The 25489-nt window shown below is 39.2% G+C and overlaps 1 protein-coding gene across 8 annotated transcripts in view; it reads right to left on the reverse strand.

Annotated features, from left to right (window-relative positions):
• LOC129253536 (TLD domain-containing protein 2) overlaps positions 1-25489 on the reverse strand; it is a 323786-nt gene that overhangs the window by 253283 nt on the left and 45014 nt on the right. For all 8 annotated transcript variants that reach the window (XM_054891966.1, XM_054891965.1, XM_054891964.1 and 5 more), the window contains exons 2-3: positions 5165-5579; positions 804-1297 (exon numbers count right to left, since the gene is read on the reverse strand). In XM_054891966.1, coding sequence (XP_054747941.1) covers positions 804-1297; positions 5165-5419 — 749 coding nt within the window. In that variant the 5' untranslated portion in view covers positions 5420-5579. The remainder of the gene's footprint in view (positions 1-803; positions 1298-5164; positions 5580-25489) is intronic.

Here is a 25489-nt window from a genome sequence, read left to right on the forward strand (position 1 = left end):
TCAGCACTTCCTAATTTATAAAAAAGTCTATAAAGGTGTATTTATACGGAACGTAACGGAAATCAATTCACGTGATGGAAGCGCACGTCACAAGTGAAGCCAAAAGAAAGATGATACAAAAATGCCTTCAACCGACATCCTATAGAGGCGCGACTAAGCTCAGCGTTGCATGCAGTACTCGTAATAATAAGAAATTCGAAAAAATAAATAAAAATGTAATAAGTAAATGAAGCAAACAGTCGAAGCCTCTGATGTGCGCTAAGATAAGCTCTTTTTCTTTTTTTGTGCATTAGGCTTGGACATTCCAGCAGCCACAGCAACCGCATGCAGGTAATTCCCACAATTAAAACTGCCCACTCATGAAGCCACAAAGATTTTTATAAATTATACGAACCCACATTCACTTAAGTAAGTGCAAAGTTTTAATTCTATCATTACTGTAGGTTAATATTTGTTAGTCATAAAATCCATTGAGTTCTCCACGTCAGTAACGAGGTGCTTAAAAATAATTCAAGTCAGTTCAAACTTCGTAAGAGGTTATTGGCACAACTCAGGCACAAAAGGGAAAACAGAACAACAAAACAACATTTCAATTTAGTTAAGTAGGTACATGTGTCAGCAATATTTTGTGATTAGCATTGCTCAATAAACACTTTTCCGACGTTAGGCGTTAAGGAGTTATTAGCAGTTTTTAAATTCACAGCAAACACAGTTAACGGGTTAACGGTTTTAGTTGGGTGCCCATTTCACAATACTTAAAATTAAAGAGAGCCTCCCTTTCTCTTTTTCTCTCTCTCTCTCACCTGCTCTTCAAATTCTCGGGCACGAAGATATTCCACCATGAATGACGTTTTTGACGCGGAAAATATGGCGAGTGATTTGGATCGGTTTCACCGTACGAAAGATCGCCCGAAGATGAGCCCATACCATTGCCATTGCCAGCCATACTGCCATTGGTCAATCCACTTTGTGAGCTGCTCGGCATGCTGGTGTCAATGCTGAGTTGACTAATGTCGTTGTTTTTGCGGCGATGTCGCTCCAATTTTGCCTGCAGTGAGCTGCGTCGTCGACGATTACGCTCTTTGTCGACGGGCGAATCATAAGGATTATTTATGCCCTTCACTATGGGTCTCAGAGTGGAGCCATCATCGAAATAGGTCACTTTGCCCGGTTCCATAGGCGAGGAGGCGCGCACACTTTCCTCCGAGCTGTATATAAGTTCAGAACTAACCGGTAAGGTTGAGCCATCACTCTTTTCGTGTTTCACAACTGATTCATATGAATCTTTGGTTGAGCTCTGAAAGTAAAAGGAGAATATATCATATTAATATTGATATAAAGTGTAAGTGATTTTGAAATGCAGAAAATATTTTTTGTAGTTGAAGAGTTACACATCCTAAGCACATTCTGTGAGCAAAATTTAATTAAAAATACTTTATAAGGCCGAGGTATGAATCAAATATAATTTCTTTAAATACTTAGTCCTTAGTAACTGCTAGTGTAGGCTTTACTTAAGGAGCATATACATTAATCCGAACTTTAAAGTGCCCTTTAACTCTTTTGGTTTTCTCAACTGATTGACATATGCAGATATATTTACTAGTTGCGAAACTACGATTAGTGAGCGAACTAAGCTAAGCTTACCCTCAAATCCTCTCTGACTCTATTGTTTTACTTCTCCTCTCCAATGAAAACACGAACAAAGCCTGGGATGAGCACCCCTGCAAACGAACTAAGGATAACAATTTGAAGGCATGCACCTGGAATGTCCGGCCCTTTAATGGGGAAAATGCCTCTGCCCGGCTGGTTGATGTCCTCGTGAGAGTAAAGGATGCGATGGACGGGGCAAGGCAGGAAAAAGTTAGGACTTTGCGACGTCTATTACAGCTGTACAGGAGAGAGAGCTCGTCGCCAAGTACTGTCGTCGTACGCATCAAAGCGTGATTTTTCAACATCTCGCTCATTTTCGCCCACGCCCCGACGGAAGAAAAGGACGATGCTAACAGAGATTCTTTCTATGAGCGGAAAATTCAGTATGCACAACGAAACATCCGGTAACGGACAAAGGGTGATCGACTTCGCCGGGGCCCGAAACCTGATAGTCTGCAGCATCAGATTCCAGCATAAGAAGATACACCAAGCTATCTGGCTTTCTCCTGATCAAGAAACGCGAAACCAGATCGATTATGATGTAATAGATGGAAGACACGCATCCAGTGTTTTAGATGTACGTACGATCCGAGGACCCAACATCGACTCCGGATCACTACCTCGTTGCAGCCAAACTACGTACACACCTCTGTGCAGCTAAAAACGTACATCTGCCTACGCAAAGAATGTTCGACATCGAAAAGCTGCCATCACAACAGACAGCCAGAAGATTCGCAACTCAACTCTCACTCCTGCTCTCAGAGAGTACTGCCCAACAATCTGACATTCACAATCAGTGGAGCAACATTTCCTGTTCTCTGGATACCGCAGGCGAAGAAGAAATCGGATTCCGGCGAACAGTACGACGAGGAATGTCATGCTGCCGCAGAAAGAAAAGATGCTGCCTATAGAGCCAAGCTGCGATCGGGCGCAACGCGAGTCATGTGGGATCGCTACCGAGAGCTAAGAAGAGTGCCGTATTATCAGACAGAAAAAACGAAAGGCCGAAATATGTGAGTGCTGGCCAATAGGAACAACGCCCGAAAATTCTACCAGAAAGTTCCGCGGCTTACAGATGGTTTTAAGCCCGGGGCGTTTTCCTGTAAGAACAAAGACGGCGACTGGTGAGAAAGCCGTGGGCGCCGACGGACTGCCGGATGAGCTATCCAAACATGGTGGCGAGGAGCTTGTAAGATTCATACCTACATCAGCTTCTATGCAAAATATCGTCAGATGAAAGTATACCTGCCGATTGGAATTTAAGGGGGGAAACCGGTCTAAGAGGCCGAAATTTTTGTGTTTTTCCTGAGTTTCTTTAACAAGAAAGGAATAATCAGAAATGGTTTAAAGTTAGAGGGTATTTTATTAATATTTTTATGTACACTTTTAAATTTTTTCAAGCTAATTGCGCCGGAAATAGTGGCGTTAGAGTGTGCTGTTCATGGACGATTGCCATCCGAGTATCTGGCTGATGGGCATTCCTAAAGTTTCAATTTTTCTCTGTGATCAATAAATTTTTTTTTTCATTCACAACTTGTTTCCTAAGAATATGAATCTAATTTTGATAAAATAATATTGAAAATTTCATGTTTTTGAGGCGCTTGAACACCATGTCATTTTTTCATACCATATTTTTAATGTATTTTGCTTAAAAAAAATATTTTTAATGATAATATAATCCAAGAATTAGGTTCATATAAATAAGAATTGAACAAAAGAACACTCCCCAAAAATTTCATAACGATTGGTCGATAACTTTTTGAGCTAGAATGCCCACCAGTTGAAAAAAGTCGTTTCGAGAAAAACGCCGTTCTAACTACCGCGCGCTACGGTGCCGAACTGACGGGCGATCACTTAAGTTCTCATAGAATCGGGAATAATGCGAGTTTCCTCTTAAATTTTTTACCACATATTGTTGAGTAGATTTTGATTTTTTGAGAATTTCGATTTCATGATCAGTCTAAACTGGTTTCCCCCCTTAAGTGTGATCCTGCAATCTGTACAAATTGTCGCGAGATTAGTCTTCTAAATATCGCCTATAAAGTTCTAGCGAGCGTATTGTGTGAAAGATTGAAGTCGACCATCAACCAACTGATTGGACCTTATCAGTGTGGCTTCAGACCTAGAAAGTCCATTATCGACCAAATATTTACAATAGGCCAAGTCTTGGAAAAGACCCATGAAAGGACAATCGACACCCACCATCTTTTCGTCGGCTTCAAAACTATATTTGACAGTACGAAAAAGAGTTATCTTTATGCCGCGATGTCTGAATTTGGTATCCGTGCAAATGTAATACGGCTATGCAAGATGACGTTACTCAGCAGCGCTGTCAGAATTGGGAAGAACCAAACGAGATTTCAGACAGGGTGACTCGCTGTCGTGTGACTTCTTTAACCTGACAGTTTCGTCCGAGCCGCAGGCACAATATTTTATGAAAGCGTACAATTGTTGGCGTATGCCGATGATATTGACATCACCGGTTCTATCTGTTAGTTCTGCCTTTTCCAAACTGGATAAAGAGACAAAGCAATGGGGCTAGTGGTGAACGCGAACAAAACGAATTACCTCCTGTCATCAAACAAGCAGTCGGCGCACTCGTGTATCGGCACCCATGTCACTGTGTACAGTTATGATTTCGAGGTTGTGAAAGACTTCGTTTATTAACACCGATAACAATGTCAGCCTTGAAATCCAACGTAGAATCTCTCTTGCCAACAAGTGCTACTTTGGACTAAGTAGGCAACTGAGTTGTAAAGACCTCTCTCGATGAACAAAACTAACACTCTACAAGTCTCTCATCATGCCCGTCCTAACGTATGGCGCAGAAGTTTGGACGATGACAATATCCGATAAAGCGTCACTTGGAATGTCCGAGAGAAAGATTCTGCGGAGGATTCTTGGACCTTAACACTTTGGCAACGGCGAATGTTGCAGGCGATGGAACTGTGAGCTTTACGACGACATAGACATAGTGCACCGAATAAGAGTGGCTACGTTGGCTGGGTCATGTCGTCCGAATGAATACAAACGCTCCGGCTCTGAAAGTATTTGATGCGGTACCTGCTAGTGGCAGCAGGAAAGAGGAAGGCCTCCTCTGCGTTGAAAAGATCAGGTGGGACAGTTGGAGGGTCCAATTGAATAAAGAAATGACTGGCGCGCTTTGTTAAACTCGGCCAATTAAGAATACGTAGTTAAGATATTCCCTTTAATATTTTGCGGCTGGGCTCAAATTCTAATCTTAAAATAAATTACTCTTGCATTGCGTGTTAAAGGGCAGGGCCCTTAGAAGGTTTTCTGGGCTATCGAATGCCGAATTGAATTGCTACTCAACTCATTCTGAAAACCACTAAAACAATCTTACCGTAGGATCGCTATGTCTAGGCGCTAGGACTTAACTATATATAATATTAATTTTCCTAGACTTTTTTCATTTTCTTAAAAGCCGTAATTCATATCTACATTCATATATATATTTATAGTACGAGTAAACAATAATGCATAACAAACTTACCTTATTAGTGTCTCGCCGCAGAAATGAGACTGCAATCGAACTGCGTCTCTTCTGGCTCTTGTCGCCTTTGCTGGAGAACAAGCCCAAGGCCAATGAGCTGCGTCGCGGTGGCTTTGGTGGCGGTAGTGGCGTGGTGATGTTTATTGAATTCTCCACTTCATCGCTCACATGCTCATCGATATCGACCAATGACGGTATGGAGGCGCTGGCCCAATCTTTCCGCAACCGATAACGTCCGCTTTCGATTAAGCTCATCTTGGACGAACGTACACGAAACTGTCGGCGGTCAAAGTTAGTTAGGTCAAGGTTAATGAGTTAAACTTTTGATTAACAATTAATCAATGTCGATCGTGTTTTTGCTGTTTTTTCACGTAACGTCCTTTTCGTTGTTCAGAAAAAAATTGAAGTGAAAAATCTGTGCAAAAAGAAACAATAAGAATTCGTGATTAATTACATGTGTACGCTACAAATTGTGTGGATATGAAATAGTTCCCAAAAGAATTCGCTTGCTAAACGCTTGTGAAGTTCGGACAAGGTTATTTTATACATTTTTATATATGTATGTATGTTTATAAGCAGTAGTCGTAACAAAACATTGCTTGCGATTTATTGTCGATTTAACGCTTCGTCGGCATTGCCTACTTAACGCTCAAATTATGGCTAATTGTGTTAACAACGAGTTGCATATCTGTTGGAGTGAACGAAAAACGTTTTGCAATACTTAATTGCCTTAAAAGCTGCACAATTTGTTCGACGTGCGCCCTTTTTCGGTTTCATACCAACTTTCTACAACTCATGTCTGGTTGTGTGACGGCGTGATCGGCGAGGATCATTCATTCATATTTATATCTCTCGCCTTGTTTACATTGCGAATCTCGTGTAAATCACGGGAATTACATGCGCTAAGCGTGTTTGAGGCATATCGACAGATTATCAGCCAGCCAGTAGTCAGACTCAAGCCGTTCCCACCACAGACGTGCGAGAATGAACAGGTGAACAAACAAACAGCAAGCGGACAGCTGGGCGGATAGATAGACGAGCGAATGTGCTTGTGTGCATGTGTCTGTGATGTGGCGCTTGAACGTCGATCATTGCTGTTGGCGTACCCGCCCGTACCGTACTTATAGGAAAACTCATATATAATTCATTTTTTATTTCACTACAGCCAGTTTCATTGAAAACGAAAGTGTCGCCCCGATCGCCGACCGCGCGCCAAACCCGATTACACGATCATTGATCTTTGGCCTGTTTTCCCACGTCGCCGGGGGGTCGCATGATTGGCTTGGCTCATTAAGTGTGGGTATTATGACATTATGTGTGACTTGTACTTACGACTTGGTGATTTCCAGTAACATCGAAAAAAAAGCTCACAAGCCGTAAATTTTAGATGTAGTCAGCGAGCTGTAACAGCAGGCGCTTAATGACTCGGAAAAATCAAGTAAGCTAACTAAGTACAGAGTCGTTCTAGGCCTTTTAGCCGGCCTGTAGAAATGCAATTTTATTACTAATTTTGCATAGGTTATATTCTAGAATTCGAAGCAAATATTATACTATTTAGCTTCGCTGTTGAGTCGGTAATTAGTACCTTTTAGTGTCACGATAATTAAGCGAAACGCAAAAATGCCATGTAGTAGACTATATATAGTTTCGTGCAGTTTCGTAATTGCAACAAATTTGAGGTGTAACACAAATGCGAGTTGAGTACACTGTGCTGTCACTTGGCTGTCTAATAGAGACGGTTGAATGAACTTTGTCAAGTGGGAAGGTGATGGAAACGCTTAGCAGCTGTTGGAATACATCAATTATGTGCATATGCAAGAAATAAATAATTAGCTTATCCGGTACTTACGCAGAGGGGCCCAGAAAGTCAGGAAGATGGAAATGTATTGTATGATAGCCGGTCCAGCCTTCAACAAGAAGAATCAAATATGTTTCCGTTCTAAAGGTAATGCAGAAAGCTGGAATTTTCCAAAATGTAAGCCGCAAACTAACAGAATGGTTGCTTGATTCTGGAGCACTGTTCTATCAATTGTAGAAAATGCTACCAAAGCAAGCATATTTTAGAGGGGTGGTTAGGACTTTAAAAATATATAGTAAATGAAGGCAGAAACCGTGTTGGTTTCGCTCGCCTGACTTCTAAGAGATGATAAAAAAGGAGTCACTAATTTTGAGAACAAATTCAGGATCGAGTTGAACAACAAGGCAAATTGAGGTACCTCCTCACTTGAGAGGCATCTCCTGTAGTATTAACATACAAGCGCCTTGAAGATGGCAGAAGGCATAGGCGCCGCATTTTTCAAGTGAAGGGTTACAAAAACGGTCTGTGGACAAGAATAAACGTACAAAGAAACTAATGTGGTGAACACCTTGTTGGCCCAAAAAAAAGGGAGCTGTGTTTACCACTCTATCATTAATCTTCTGATGTAAAGTCATCATCACTCCTGGAGTGCATAGACGTATTATACTTCCTGCCCTCCAATGTACAAAACTAAGAAACAAATATTGTTACCTTACATTGGCACAATGTCTGGCTGGGAGTTGAAAATCTCAAAAGATGTAAACGCTTTATAAACTTACAAAAAATAAACTAAGAATGCTTACTTCCATTACCACAGTTTCGGCAAATTCTTTTTACGACTGGTCCTCAGAGACATTCATCCATTTGTCACTGGAACGAGAAGCTAACTCGAGAAATAGTTGAAAGTACCACGAAACCAAAGGACTAACGTATACGTTCGCAAATGTTTTAATGTCCTCTTAAGCTAAGACCCCTCTAACGGCTCCGATTTTTATCGTGCTGGATTGGTACACAAATAATAACTTCGAACAAAATTTTTGTGCGCGATCGATTCAACGTCGCGTTTTGTAAATATTTTTTTGGTACGTAGCGGCCGAAAAGAAACTGTGATGATAATCGGTGCGTGTTTCAGTGTTTTTTAATAGAAAATAGTAATGTCTGCTAACGTTTTTGCCTCATTAACTAAACCGAAAGAGAGACAAGAAATTAAAGAACGGGAAGAAAACAAAGATTTTGGCTGCGGAGCTGGTTGAAAAACAGATACATATGTGGTATGAAACAGCTATAGGAGAATCTCGTGAAATCTGTGAATAATATTATCTCCGGGAACTAAATTTAAACTAAGTATCGAGCATTTTTTCAAGAGCTTGAGAACTTAAAATTATAATGCAACACAAAAACATTGTTGGAATGAATTTTTTTATTATAATCCGGTAGATAATTAATTTTTTGAATATGATATCTGACATGGTCCATTCGATCAGTCCAATTTTTAACTACTTTTTCCAATAAATCTGGCCGCTTGGTGTGAATGCTGGCTTGAATATTGGTTTCCAATGCTTCAGGAGTTGCTGATTTGTCGGTATAAGTCAATGACTTAACATTGTGGCTTGAGGATTGCCCTCGCTACATATATGGCAATTTTATATATTGATGTAGCCATTTATCCCGAAATAAGCTTCATCACTAAACACAATTCTTCGATAAAAATGCTCGTTTTAGGTCAGCGCTATATGTATTTCGCGAGCATATTTATTTTTTTGCAAAGTAAACTTCCACAATTTGGAAGTTTAGTTCTGGCATTAACAATTGATATTGACTTACAATTTTAACATATTATATATTCACTTTAGCTCGATATGACCCCCTTTTGCCTTGACTATAACCTTCAAACGGTCAAAAAATGAGTTGCATACTGCACGAATGTGATCTTGAGGTATTTTGGCCCATTCTCGTGTAATTGCTTTTTTCAGCGCATCCCTACTGGCATATTTTTTGGTCCTAACCTTACTCCCCAAAATGGACCAGATGGAATAGTCTATCGGATTTGCGTCTGGCGAATTCGAAAGCCATTGTGTGGACGAAATGAAGTGTGGAACATGATTTTTTAACCAATCTTGGTTCACACGAGCTTTATGTGACGGTGCTGAGTCCTGTTGGAACGTCCATGGTCTACGCCCGAAATGCTTGCGTGTCCACGGCTCTAAAGCAGCTTCTAAAACATTTTCCCAATACTAAGTCGCATTCACTTTAACACCAGGCTTGATAAAAACGATTAGAGAGCGTCCATCAGCGGTCACTGCGGCCCAAACCATTACTTGCGATGGGAAGTTACTCGAGTGGCCATACGTAGGCTCAAATTCTCGTATGAGCGTTCGGACAAGTAAACACGATCGTTTTGAGTGTTTATGAAGTGCTCAATTGGGAAATTTTTTTCATCAGAAAACACAAACAAGGAAATTCGCCACGTTCGTGTAAGCCCAACAACTCCTTTGCTCTTTCGCACTGAAATTTTATTTGCTGGGGTGAAAGACGTGTGCTTTTTGGAACTTGTAAGCCTTGACCTTGAGCTCATTTTTCAATATGCATCGAATGCTGTGTTGCGATATTTTCAGTTCTTTGGCCATTTTTCTTCCACTTCGACGTGGATTTCGGTCAAGTTGAGCCTTCAATTTCCGAACCATTTCTGGCGTTGTTGCGGTTTTTTTGGTCCAACTCAATAGCGTTTTGCAATGCTACCAGTATCATTGTAACGTTTTATAGTGCGATACACAACCATTTTATTCACTTTGAGGTGACTGAGCTCACGAACAATGGCTGGTTGTGATTTTCAAGCCAAATATAACGCAATCACACTATTACGTTTGAATTCTATCACAGAAAAAAAAAATTCAACAAAACTAAGACACAAATGCTTTTGATGGCTTATAAACAATATACTGAACTGTCATTAGAACAATTTTGATGTTGAGGTCATGAGCTGTTTTACAGATACAAGCAGTGTGAAGTTGGTAACACTTCATATCGTTCACCCTGTATTGTGTGAGTTCACAGACGTTCCAACATAGGGCGGAATGAGAAGACGGATGAATCGACTTCAGCTAGAAACTATCTGCATGGACCTATAGTAGTGGCTCAAATAGATAAGGCACATAAATGATGCTAACTGTAAATTTATACAAGAAACAAAACCCATAAAAGTAGCAACAAATGGTGCCTATACGCCTAAAAGCTACTTTTTGGACAAACTTCCAACTACTACTTGTACTACAGTTTATCACTTAAAAAAGTTTATCAAAAGTTGCTCGAAACCAGAATGATAGCCAGCACAATCGCCAATTAATGACCCCTTGGATTATTTCTTTTATTGCCATCACACGCTTAGAAAAGCCATGTGTAATCTCTCTGATATTTCCGTTGAAAGTAATAACATTGATGACGATATGTTATTATCAAAGCTCATAAATTATGCATTACGCCCCTTTACGTTACATTCACTAGAGAATACTAAATAGTGCTATTAGTTCAGAATAATTTTGAATTACTTAGCTTAAAAGCGAATCACTTAGCTCAATTTTTGTTGTGAGCAAATACCAGGTGCTCATCGACGATGCTAGAAAAATGAGTCAGAGTTACACATGGCAAGGCATTGGTATTTGGTATTTTTAATTTATTTTCATGTGTAATTTCCAAAGGCAGAAAGTGGCTTCAGTGGCTGTCAGCTTGCATCTGTGTCGACATAATGCAATCTACATAAATATTTTTTGTTAAATTTACCAAATACCAGAAATATTTAGGAAAAGTATTTTAAATTTTTATCCTTTTTATCTTTTTGTGACGTAGATGTTTTCGTGTCGTAGTACAGGCGCTACCGGAGCCTGTGAATGACCCAAAAGAAAAAAGGGGGAAAAAAATTATAAATCTTGAAATTGCCGTTACATCAAAAATAGCAAAAAGTCCATAAATCGACGGCGCGACGCTTCAATGAGGCTTTGAATATATAGTTGGTTTACTACAGTCGGCTACTCTTAAAAAGATAAGTTAGTTAAGCCGAGCCGGTTTTCAGAGTTGCTCACCCGTGAACATAGAGTTCAATCGAGAAGATCGTTCGAGCTAATTCTCCAGTTCCCTTCCCACGTATCCTTAAACAAACCTTATTCTTTGACATATCCAATCAGCACTTCCAATTAGACTCTGCTTAAACTGTTTACGTCTTCGAATAAATATCATAGTTTTCCCGGGCATTCGGAGAATAAATCTTCTTCATCTTTATATCACCTACAGAAATAGTTATGGGTTAGTCCTTTGCTAATATTCCTGTGAGAAGTCGTAAAATTGTTTTGGTGATCCTCAATGGGTTCCGTTTTTTGCGTTGTTCGTTCTTCGAGTTTCGGCCAAAGTAAATACGATACTCTGCAGGTGCCCGGTTAAATCCACTTGCCCTTTCTTCGTATCCTCAACTTGTGAAATTGGGAGCTCCCTTCCCAAGTCCTGTCTCGGGCACTTGTATTTTCGATTGATCCTATGATAATGAAGTCGCTGTATTGTATTCAATGTATTGGGAGTGAGTTGTTACCGACTTATTCGCCTGGCACACAGTCTGGCTTTCTGCAAAGACGGCAAGTTTTGACGTAGAAAGTTTCACTAAACTTAATACTCGCAGCTTAGTCACCAGGTTAATTGCAAAGATCAAGCTTTGACAAGCGGTGGGCTGCGAAATAGCGCTGCCAAGAGTTACCCACGTTGAACAGTTAACAGTCAATTATTTCTTCATAGAAACAATGAGTGAGTATCGCATTTGAAGATGACTTAAAATTGCAGATATCCCTCCTTTAATAGGGAAGAAATTAATGATCAAACCACAAATTGTCTGTTAAGTATCGCCTCCCCAGTTGGATTGATTTCATTGATTTTTCCACTCATCTTCATAGACTGAAGGAATGCTTTCTTTGTCATATTAATGTAAATAAATATTTTCTTAATTCATATTATTTGCAGAGGTGACACTTGCAGTAATCTATAAATTTTGAAATTAAAAACAATGAAAATATTTCCCAGTTTTCCAGAGGCTTCCGTCAACAATAAATATTTTATTTTAAATTATGTGCTTTAGGGTCCATAAATCTGAATAAAAACCAATCCCATTTACATAAGTGCACACATACACATATACTCATATATGCATTACATTGTAGCTGTTAATTAATTTGAAGGATTTATATGCAAAATTACAGATGATACCCGCCGGCGATGGCACGGCGATCAAATCGATCTTCAGGCAGGCATGTAGGCACGTAGGCAAGTGTACTTATGTAAATGCGTCCATACATACATATTCGCTTATATGAGCATGTAAAATCATTAATTACGAACTTGTGAAGTGCACTTGGTATAATAATAAATAAGATATTTTATATTATAAAGGGAAAGCACGTAATGTAAATAAGTCTTCCTTTCTTTTTTATTTTTCTTTCATCTCATAACACGTGGCAGGTATTCCAATAAATCGACAGAACGGTTGTGTTTATAAAAATTTGGAAAAGGCACAAAGTTCTGGGGAAATCGAATTTTATATACATTTATTGAAAAATCCAACCACATTTTTTGTCCGTTTGAAAATTTTTGTTGTAAGAGAGATGAAGGTGGTGGTTTTTAAAATTTGCTCATCTTCGATATCAAACAAATTTGGGTCAAAGCTAAAAAGTGTGTCTGATTCAGATAGAGATGCACCGGTTAAAAAAATAAGTCGGATGTACGAACAAGCAAAGATTTTCGTTTATTATGAATTTATTTTATGTTGCGAGTGCAAACTTTCGGAGGGTTTGGCGGCTAACGAGGGCAAGAGGAAGTATATGCTGTCCACTAGAGAAGATACACGACATTTCGGATGCAGCACTTATGAGGACAACTATACTTTTGAAATTGTCAAAGATTTAGCATCGCTATAACAACAACAAACGATGCCAGCCCGGAGATAAACCGACAAGGGTATTACTATATGTAGTCCCAGTCCCACATAGACCTCCCTCGCCCGACAAAACTAACACTTTACAAGACGTTCATCTTACCCATGCTACACCATGGCGCTGAAGCTTGGGTTTTGTCGCAAACTGATGCAGCCGCGGGGTATTCTTCTCTTCTTAATTGGCGCTCTAACCACTTACGCGATTTTGGCCGAGTTTAACAAAGCGCGCCAGTCGTTTCTTTCTCGTGCTAACCGGCGCCAGTTGGACACACCAAGTGAAGCCAAGTCCTTCTCCACCTGATCTTTCCAACGCAGAGGAGGCCTTCCTCTTCCTCTGCTAGCACCAGCTGGTACCGCATCGAATACTTTCTAATCCGGAGCGTTTGTATCCATTCGGACGAAATGACCCAGCCAACGTAGCCGCTGGATCTTTATTCGTGGCGCTATGTCTATGTCGTCGTAAAGTTCATACAGCTCATCGTTCCATCGCCTGCGATATTCGCCGTTGCCAACGCGTTAAGGTCCAAAAATCTTGCGCAGAATCTTTCTCTCAAACACTCCAAGCGTCGCTTCATCGGATGTTGTCATCGTCCACGCTTCTGCGCCATACGTTAGGACGGACATGATAAGAGACTTGTAGAGTGTTAGTTTAGTTCGTCGAGAGAGGAGTTTACTGCTCAGTTGCCTACTTAGTCCAAAGTAGCATTTGTTGGCAAGAGAGATTCTACCTTGGATTTCAAGGCTGACATTGTTATCGGTGTTAATGCTGGTTCCTAAATAAACGAAGTCTTTTACAACCTCGAAATTATAACTGTCAACAGTGACGTGACGATACGCGAGTGCGCCGACTGTTTGTTTGAAGACAGGAGGTACTTCGTTTTATCCTCCTTCACCACCAGTGCCATTCGCTTTGCCACTTTATCCAGTTTGGAGAAGGCAGAACTAACAGCGCGGTTGTTAAGGCCGACGATGGCAATGTCATCGGCATACGCCAACAATTGTACGCTCTTATAAAATATTGTGCCTGAGCGATTAAGTTCTGCGGCTCTTACGATGCTCTCCAACATCAGGTTCACACGACAGTGAGTCACCCTGTTTGATACCTCGTTTGGTATCAAACGGCTCGGAGAGGTCCTTCCCAATTCTGACAGCGCGGCTGGTGTTGAGCAACGTCATCTTGCATAGCCCTATTAGTTTTGCGGGGATACCAAATTCAGACATCGCGGCATACAGAAAACTCCTGGAACTACGGAACTGTCGAATGCAGCTTTGAAGTCGACGAAAAGTTGGTGTGTGTCGATTCCCCTTTCGTGGGTCTTTTCCAAGATTTGGCGTATTGTGAATATTTGGTCGATGGCAGACTTTCCAGGTCTAAAGCCACACTGATAAGATTCAATCAGTTGGTTGACGGTGGGCTTCAGCCTTATACACAATACGCTCGCTAGAATCTTACAGGCGATATTTAGAAGACTAATCCCGCGGTAATTAGCACAGATTGCAAGATCGCCCTTCTTATGGATTGGGCAGAGCACACTTAAATTCCAATCGGCAGGCATGCTTTCATCCGACCATATTTTGCATAGGAGCTGCAGCATGCACCTTACCAGCTCCTCGCCGCCATGTTTGAATAGCTCAGCCGGCAGTCCGTCGGCGCCCGCGGCTTTGTTGTTATTTAGCCGCGTTATCGCTATTCTCAGCTCGTCATGATCGGGTAGCGGAACGACAATTCCGTCGTCAACGATTGGGATATCAGGATCTTCACATTCTCTGTGTATTCGGGAGAAAGACATTTCGGAGAATCGCGGCCCTCTTCGTGTCGCGATAACTACTACCGCCGATTGAACCACGAGCTGTATGAACTCTACGACATTGCGGGCCTAGTTAAGAGCGCTTGCGCTGGCTGGGCTATGTCGGCCACGGGGTTCATATGGCAAGTTAGAGGACAACAAATTGAAAAGGGCGCGCGCAAAGCAAATACGCCTGGCTAGACTTGTTGCAGTCGGCATTAATCCGGTAGGGGGTTGCGATCCTTGATCAGGCCATATAAGTAAGTAAGTAAGAGTGAAGCTTTTGAAAATTCCAACTATTTTAAATACGTTTTCTTCCCTTGGACGAAATTTTATTGTATGTATGTATACCTAAACATTTCAAAAATTAGAGTGGAGATGCTGAACATTCTTCCAGTACTCAGTAAGATATTTTAGTGATACAAATTGTTAAAGAACTGAATGTAAAAGTCTTCAGCAGGTGTTAAATTGGATTGAAACATTTTTGTTTTAAATAATTTGTAAAGCACCGTTACATAAATTTAAATTTAACTTTCACTTGAAATTTTTTCTAGATACTTTCGGAATAAATGTAATATGATTAGAAGGGCGAAATACTTTGGTCAAAGCAAATGCAAAAATAAAATAAGTTCCGAAAGAGCTGAACGGGCTTTCCAGTTAATTCTTTTTCTGACACAAAAAGTTTCACAGAAGTCAGCGAGTGCCCAGACAACGAACAGGCAGACATCACTTAGTAAATTAGTCACTTAGGGTTGCCTGTCTGTATAAACATTGGCTTGCAATTATATTATATGAATATACATCGATTCCATTAGGTTGTTACAGGCAACCGTTATGTGAAAAAGTTAAAATAACGTAGCACCCTCCAGCTCAGCTATAATGAGTTGTGTACATAAAATTCCGATTATTTTAACGTATCAAATGTTAATCACAAAAATCACAAAAAATCATTAAAAAACCAAAGATTAAATGGAACGCGAATTATTTAGGAAAACGTGCCATCGCGAAGGGCAAACACTTACGATGGCGTGAAAAAAAGCGTGAATTTGCTTGAAAGTTGCGCTTAGAACACATTAGCACATTTTTAACAAAATCCGCTAATATATATTAACAAATGAAAATGAAGAGTAGAAGAAAATGCCGCAAATAAAATATTAGCAACTCAAAACGTTTTAGCCAAGCGTGAATTTATTTATTTTTGCAAACTGCAAACAATTAACGCTAAAATTCATTAGTAACCATTGTAACATCTAAATTAAACACCTACATATGTATGAATTCAAGTGTATGTAAGCGTAAGTCTTTATGCGTATACCTATAAATTCAAAATTTTATGTATTTATGGAAGAATGTCACATTACGTGCATATTTCAGCGGGATTGTAATGAGTTTATTGTCGATAATATCAATATTAGCGCGAGTGGTATGACAGCTATACCCGGTGGTAAATAGAACTAGTATAAGCGTAATGGAGACCGAGCTGCTTAAGAAAAGGTAATAATTCCCGTCTTCACTCTCCTGCCATTTTACATTATTTTCAAACGTCTACTTTTATATGCCAGTGCCCTACCAAGTGGCTATTGTCAGCTGCAGGGAATATTCAACCCTAATCAAACACATCTCTCGAATAATGTTGTATAAAACACAATTTACTTCCTATTGCTATAAACATGAATTTAGTTTTTAAATAAATATATATAGGCTCAGCTTTTTTCAAAATACTTAACTGAATAAAAATTTCACACAGAAAATTAGGTGACAACTTTCCCTATTACAATATGTCTGAATTGAAGCTACCAAAAAATTTAAAAATTGGATGGAAACGCGAAAATTAGATGGCAACCCTATTAAAAAATATTGCTAATAAAGCCGCCAAAAATTTCCTTAATCCTATATATCGAGATATTGGGTATGGGAATAAGATTCCGTTCTTTCTTAGCCCAAGTTATGAATTATTTAAACAATTAAATAATACATGATATTATGTGAAGTATGTGCCATTGGAAGCTACAACTTTACTCCATCTTTCGGGCCACACACGAATTCATCTGACGAAAAATTCGAGTTCTTTTGAGTCCCACCAGATGTACAACATAACCTTTGAAGCATGAATATTTTTTTCGCTGCCTATATACCTGGTTCATCTGGAAGGCTCCATTTCTTCATCGCCAGTGACGATGCGATGCAGAAAACATTTTCTTTCCTGCTTTTCATGAAGCATCTCACACGTCACCAAACGTCTCTCTATCTATTGATGTGGCACCCAGCTTTCTGGACCATTTCACATCGCGTGCAAAAGGTTTACCGACGGTTGATCTGCCAACATCCAACTCTTTAGACATATTATCAAGGGTTCGACATGCGTCTTCATATAATAATTGTTGTATTTGAGTGCCTTCGAATTTTTTCGGTGTCCCTTCGCGATCTTTACCACTCACATAGAAATTACCACTTTGGAAGCGTTGAAACCACGCTTTACGCGTTGCATTTCATGGAGCGTGATTGCCGTAAATATTGATCAATATATCACACGTTTCAGCTGCACTTTTCTTTAAAAGGTAATACTAAAGCATGACTTCCCGCAAATGCTGTTTTGCCGGAGCGAACGTAGACATTTTTGACGTCATATAAAAAAGGATCTTTATGCGAATGCCAACTACTGCAATCCAGACCTCACATATACACTTTCAAATCACCAGTGTATTACTAGAGTGAACACAAAAATAGTATCAGCAGCGACACCTCTTTTACGAGGGCGGAACTTATTCCCATACCCAATAGTTTATTTTTAATTTTTTTAATTTTAAATAAGTGGTAACCAATTGAATATATAAGTATTCAGCGAAACCATTATTCAGCCCAAATTTGTGTGACATTAACTACATGGGTTATCTTTGTTAACAGTACGGGTATGTTTGTACTACTGGTGACATTTTTAATGTTGGATGCCTTTGTAGATTTGTAGAAATTAACTAAATAAAAATCTTTCATTAAAAATCAGGTGGCCGCCCTGCTAAATTAAATCCACTAAAAATTAATTTAAAATGAGTGTAGAGCTGTTCAACGTGCTTTCTAAATAATTAATAATGCATACTCATATTCATATATAAGGAATACTTCTTTAACGTCGCTAATCGGAGAAATACACCCACCTCCAGTGCAATTTTTTCTCTCATTGCCGAGCATTCTGCAAAACGCGTCTAAGGTACCTTGATTCTGCGTTCCTTTACTCCTAAAGCTTGGTAAGCACGGCAGCCCGAGAAGCCAAAGGTAGAATCTCATGTAATATCACAGTTTAGATTACTTGTTCTCTCATCGCGGGTGTTTAAAATCAATACCTTCTACCTGATTTGATGTATCTAAGCAACGTGGTCTCAATGAACCCTGTTAGGAAGTGACCTGCAAGAACTCCGATGACGGTAGATATGTAAGTCCTCTCGAAAATAGAAAGACATATCTTCTCTACAGTACAGTGTATGCACATTTAGCCCCTCACTTTCGACTGCACTTGCTTTGAGATCCGACAAGCCATGGACAATAGAGTAGAATAGAAATTTGTACTTATTTGGATTTCTGGTGCTGCTTTTGGTTTGTATTTTTTTTTAAATGATTTATTCTAATTTTAGGATGCAATACTTTGACTTACAGGCAAAACAATAATAACAATTTATTCCTGTATTCTACCGCCTATTTCTGAGATAGGCAGTTCTTAAAAACGCAATGGGACGTATTGGCAGTCCCAGCTTCCTCAATAGAACAGTTCAAAGGATTAGTTACTAAAAGCTAGTACTTGGAGTTGACATCTGTACATAAAGTGTCCAAATTACAGATTTGCGTCAGATTACTCCGTACGGCATTCAAATAGTGTTCGGAGCTCTTGTTGGATGGAAAACATAACATAAGTACTGCAGTCCATAGAGCACTCACATAATCACGTATGAAGGTGTCTGTACTCGTTCTAGTCAAATTGCTAATACTGTAATACTGTTTGAATAATGCAAAACGAAAAATAAACAAAAACAAATTCAAAACACAAAAAGCAAAGCAATAACAATAAAAACATTTAAATAGAGTTAAAAATAAATAATGTCTAATGATTTATACTTGAGTGATTCGCTTCGATTTGATGCGCCTGCCAATAGCTTTTAAGCTGGCTTGATTACCGGCAACTGGTACCTGACAACCGGCTTGGTAGCTGATGACAACAGCGATACTGGCACTGCTATCGAAATCGACACCATCGCTGTCGTTGCCGCCAATACAGCTGGTTTCGGTGGCAAGTAGCAATCAACGACTTTATAAACGTTGCACTTAGTTTACTGGGTGCTATCAATTACTGTTTGGCGATTCAGTTGACTTTGTTGATAAAGATAGGGGGATATATTTGAAGTCGCCTTTGCACTTTGAACTACACAACATATGATTGTAGGTGTATGTGGTTACACACATATACATACACAATATAATATTTTTAAAGTTTCAAGTTTCATGAACAGTGTAATTGCATCTGAATTTTCCACATAAAAAGTTTTATTGAATTAATTATTTAAAAAATTAAAATGCATATAACGCAAGGTTTACTCAGTAAACCACAAACGTCTGCTATCTGTGAGAATATTCATATAGTGTTGCCACTTATTTCAAATTATTTACAAATGTGTTGAATATTTGTGATACGCATTTAAAAAAGTGGCAGCGCTATAAAAGTTATATTTAGCCGAATTTATCTTTGAAGATTTCATAACAATTTTATCAAAAAATTTGTTTTCCCCATGTATGTGCTTTTTGATTTCACAAATTCTGAGGGGTGGAGCATGAATATTTCAAAAAAGAAATTATCCTTATTCCCATACAGTAATAATAGCTGGCAACATTAATAAAACTATATCTGCATGAAAATTTTATAAAACACTATTTCATATCCATTTATTATCAGTTTGGCATTATTACCGTTGGCGGCCGCCGTAGTCGAATGGGTTGGGGCGTGACTACCATTTGGAAGTGCGCAGGTCCCAATATTCGTACATGAAAAATTAATAAATATAAAACGATTTTCTAATAGCGGGCGCCCCTCGGCAGACAATGACAAACTTCCGAGTGTATTTCTGCCATGAATGAATAAAAGCGCAGCAACAAGACGCACACCACAAGTAGGATGAGGGGCTCACCCAAACACCCAAAAAGGGTGTATGAAATACCACTAACTACTGAAATTATATCCGCGTCAAAGACTTATAGAACCCATCTCATTTTACATAATTTCAGATGCTTTTTAATGCACTTCCACACATAAATACATATTGTAAAGGGTGGTTAAAAAGGGCCGATGTTGAATGTGAACCACACCTAAACGTCAAGTTCTTTTCTGCATTTGATTTGACATTTTTCAATTTCAGATTAATTCAATTTGAACCATGGAAAGATACAACGAGCAACGCGTTAAAGTTATTCAGGCTTATTATGAAAACGGGCGTTCAAATCAAAACGGGCGTTCGAAGAAAATCATCTTCAGTGATGGGGCACATTTTCCCCTCAGTGAACTTTTTATGGCCCCAATCAGAAGATATGGATGTGGACGATATGTGGTTTCAAAAGGACGGTGCCACTTGTCACAAAGCTACCGAAACAATGGCTCATTTGCGCGAAAAATTTGATGGCCGAATAATCTCACGTCGCGGCGATGTCGATTGGCCGCCAAGATCATATGATTTGACACCGTTGGACTTCTTTCTTTGGAGTTATTTGAAAGAAAAGGTGTACGTCGATAAGCCAGCAATAATTCAAGAGCTAAAGGATGAGATAATTCGGCACATTAACGGCATAGAACCTCAATTATGCCTCAGCGTCATCGAAAATTTGGACCATCGGATGGAGGTGTGCCGCCGAGGCCGCGGCAGCCATTTCGCCGATATTTTGTTCCATACGTAATTGAGCTGTACCAATGTTATCATAATAAGGAGAAATGACAATAATTTCTTAAAAAAATTGTATTTTATTCAAAATCAATACCGGCTCTTGAAACTTAACCACCCTTTAGAATAAGGTTGCCGCATGTTTCTAATAATTTTACCTACAAATGATGGGGTAAGATCATAAAGCATTTGTCATAACAGATGAAAACCAAACTTTAAAGTTCTATGGGGTGCTTGTAAAATGGCCTGTTTTACGTATACAATGCGCCATGTACCTACTTTAAAAATAATGGGTAGTTGAAAAAGTCTTTTCGTATTTTGTCGATAGATGTCGTTGGAGTCATCTATATCCAGTGCTACCAATCACATTGTATCATATCATATGGTGTTAGAAAGTTGACATTTTAAGCTTCATTTAACCAAAAAAAATTAAATTCGGAGGAGTTGAAAAGAAGTTATAGCTGTTCAAAAATGAGTGAAAATAATGAAGAAATTCGCTATATTTTGAAATTTTTGTATAAGAAAGGGAAGAATGCCACACAAGCCACCAATGAATTTGTGAAGTTTACGGAGACGATGCTGTGTCAGTTCGTGTAGCACAACAATGGTTCGCTCGCTTACGTTCTGGAAATTTCGATGTGAAAGATGTATCTCGCTCCGGTCGACCTATCGTTGAAAAAGTCGATGAAATTATGGAAAAGATTGACCAGGACCGTCACATAAGCTGCCATGACATAGCCAAGGCGCTAAACATTCATCATCAAACGGTTTTGAACCATTTAAAAAAGGCTGATTACAAAAAGAAGCTCGGTGTTTGGGTACCACATGAATTGGTCGCAAAGCCAGAATTGACGCCTCGAAAGGTTATGCTGTGTGTTTGGTGGGATTGGAAAGGAATCATCCACTATGAGCCGCTCCAACCTGCTCGAACGATTGATTCTACACTTTACTGTCAACAACTGATCAGCAGAAAGGGCGTCGTCTTCCATCAGGACAACGCTAGGCCACACACATCTTTGATGACTCGGCAAAAACTGGGAGAGCTTGACTGGGAAGTTTTGATGCATCCACCATATAGCCCTGACCTTGCACCATCGGACTACCATTTGTTTCGGTCAATGTAGAACTCCCTTAATGGAGTAAAGTTGGCTTCAAGAGAAGACTGTGAAAATTACTTGTCGCAGTTTTTCGCCGAGAAACCACAAAAGTTTTACACTGATGGAATAATGTCTCTAGAAGAAAAATAGCAAAAGGTGGTTGACCAAAATTGTACATATTTGGTTTAATAAAGTTCATTATAAATATAAAAAAAGTGAGTTGAACTTTGATTAGAAATACGATAAGACTTTTTCGACTACCCAATATTACTCCTCCAGAGAAGTGGCACATAAAATGTAAGATTATGAAAAATAAACAAAACTTCAATAATTCTATAAATAAATACAGTATAAAATTAGTATGGTTCCTTGCTGTGGTGGCTGAGAGTAGACATACGTCCGCAAAGGGTTAATTCATATACATATATGGGCTATTGCTACCTACGATCAACTTTTGGATAGGTGGACCTCGAGTCAGCTCAGTCAACTCTGGGTGAAAATATTGACTTTCAGATTTGCAAAGAACTACTGGCCCCAGGTAGATTGAAGCCGCCTCTCTCATTAGTAGCGGCGGTCTTTATCGGGCACTATCCAATACGCATGTAGAATAGCCGTTTAGAGGTTAATGAGGTTGAATTGTCTGCACATTTACTCTGAGCTGTTCAGCTTTCGCGAGGCTAAGGTTTATTTAACTAAATATGCGCAGTTTTCAAACTGGAATGTAAACTGCCTACAAGGTTATTCCCATCAACACGCAGTGTTCTCCTTTCCGCAACTCCTAAGTAATTATCTTTCGTCTATATCCTTATCGCTATATTCAGTTTTCTCCAAATGGCATCACAATGGACAGTTTCTATACTTAACGGGTTCACCTATTCTAACCTAACGTATGGCATTTATTGAGGAAAGAAATAATTAAATGGCGCAGTGGTTGCAAGATTCGCCTTGGACATTTGGCATAGACATTATGCTAAGGGTAAAACCTATTCTCAAGTGCCTGTTATGTACACACTTTCTCTTATTTGTTTGATTGGTGGAAAAGTACGAGGTTGATTTTAATGGCAACTGAGCAAAATATTTATTTGCAGTTTCTGATAAGCGCACTCGAGTGATAAGCGCTGCGTAGTAGCGTTCAAAGGGATGGGTATTTTAGCGAAAATGTAAGTGACTAAGTTGCCTCAATTTGAAGCTGCTTGAGTGCACGTACTCACATCTGTATGTATATAATGTCATATACATACATATGCCCACATGCATATGGGTACAACGCTTAAATTATAACAAAAACAAAGAAATAATTTTTTTTTCCATGAACAAGCAATTGTGGCGCAATCGTAAACGTTTATAACGAAGTGATTACTTGGAACGCAAACAAAAAGCTTAGCATTTGAGCAGCTTGTCATTTTCGTTGCAACCATAACTGGCTGCTGGTGTCGTGTGGCATACCAACGAAATGGCGAAACGCTTCGAACGCCACAATCTAATGCAGCCATTAGGCTGGGTGGCGCACCAATGCATTGACGGAAAGTCGACCGACCGTACAAGCGAACGGCTAGCAAAACATTTTGTATTTGGATTGCACGAATTAATGATGTGTGAATGCCTAAAAATAGCTAGCGACGACTGTGACAGCCACTGCAACAACAACAGTAACAACCACCAAGAGTCAAATAGCAAACACAGCTGCCATTGCCACAACAAAGACAACATCATTGGCCTGGGGTAATAAAGTTGCAAATAAATTTTTATGAAAAAACAAAATCAGCAATTAAAAGCAACGTCGAAGCATTGCATTGCACTGGTGGAACGTTGTTGAAGGCCTACATTTGTAGCGGTGAGCGAGCGTGGCTGTGGCTATGCAGGAGAGTAGGCGGTTATATTTACGATCAGCTGCATAAACTTAGCAGACGAGCAGTCAATTTGTCTTTTAGTTGCATTAACGAACTGTCGATCACTTTGTCGGCCGTTCAGTCGTTTAGTCGTTCAGCTTCTCTACAGGCTGTCCATTTTCCATTGGGCTGCTATCAGCTATGCATGCAAACACTCGGCATATGCGCCAGCACCCCCAGCTAGTCCATGTTCATACACACTGGCACACATACATGTATGCATACATACACATACACACACATGGATACATACGTTCACACTTGTATTCCACGACTGCAAGGCATTAGGCGTATTTTTCGTTCACGGTCCGACTGTTTTCACACTTCGGCCATGGCGGCACAATTGCCCGCTCATAACTTCAACGTTGTCGGACAGACAAACAAGTGTTCTGCATTGTTATTGTACATGAGAATTGATAAACTTTGACATGTTTACTTGCACCAATCGGATGTTGGAAAAGTGCAAAAGTTTTCCATAGAGATTGGCGCTAAGCGAAACGAGGTTGGTAAACAGTTGGAATAGCACCAATAGGAGTAGGAATATCTCCGAGCATTGGCTAAATGAAATACCCAGCTTAATACATACTTCATGTAAGGTGCAATTAAAGAGTTAGAGAGGACATGGATAGCTTAGTCGAACGGTTGGGAGAATATCGCAGCAGCATTACGTGGTTTTAGGTGAATGTGGCAGAATCCATTGCTTAGGTGCCGTCATTCTAGGTTTTCATTAACATTTTTGGGTTACAAGCAACTATTTTCTTTTTCTCTATTTTTTCTTCTACTCTTCTTTAATGTTTACATTTAATTATAAAAGTTTGTTATTTAGGCAACTTTTAGTCAGTTTTTGGAGAGGAATTTTCTCAGAAATTGCCCTCGAAATTCCACCTCAATTTTGTGGGATATAAAACATTTTTCTATCTTTGAAGTTACAATAACAAGTATCCGTCTGCAAACTTATATTTCTTATCAATGCAATTTTTTTAAGAGGAACTTTGAAAGGACTCTGAACAACCTATTGATTGCCACGCAGACATCTTCATATAGGGGCAACATCTTCAACATAGAGGCAATACCTCCATTTGGTAAGATTAGCTGACTCTTAAAATGGGTTGCTATTTCTGATGGATTGGCCCTCCTAGTCTTTACCACGCGTTTCACAAGAGTATAAGTTTCAAGTGAATACAAAATACCATTGTTTTTGAACATTTTTTTTGCTCACGGTGCTAGACATTTCCATACACAAAAATTCGATCAGGTATGTACTTTGTGTGGAAGAAAAATAGTTGGATAAAAGGGAAAAACAAATTTGTAAAAAATAAAAAATCGCAAAACGCATCTTCAAATTACTCAATCGTCATGATTACAACAGCTTTTGCAATTGAAATTTACTTCTATAATATCTGAACGTCAGTTTTTCGTTTATACTGTCCGCCTATGGAACAATCTACTCCTTAAGCTCAGGTCTACTAAAGATAAATTTCACTTAAAAATAACATTATTAAAATGCAATACTATTCACAGTAAAAGATAATTTGTACTATTCAATAATTTGTCTCTACTATACTTCGCTAATTTCTTGTATTACTCTCTCTTTTTCTTCAAATCTTACCCTTCATGACTAATGTAATTTAATTATTGTAATATTGTAACATTAGGATCTAACGCTGAAATATAACCTGTGGTGGTTGTGTTAAATTATATGCAGACATTTCTATATTTCTACATGAATGAGAAGAAAATAACCTAAGAAACTATCAAATGTTAAACAAATAAAAATGCGGGCATATCTGGTTTAATCTGCTTAATCTCGCATTATATAATTCTTGGGTGTGTTGCGATGAAAGGCATGGATTTCGGAAATAAACCAATTTACCTTG

Source organism: Anastrepha obliqua, chromosome 1 (assembly GCF_027943255.1).
Source record: "Anastrepha obliqua isolate idAnaObli1 chromosome 1, idAnaObli1_1.0, whole genome shotgun sequence".
NCBI lineage: Eukaryota > Metazoa > Arthropoda > Insecta > Diptera > Tephritidae > Anastrepha > Anastrepha obliqua.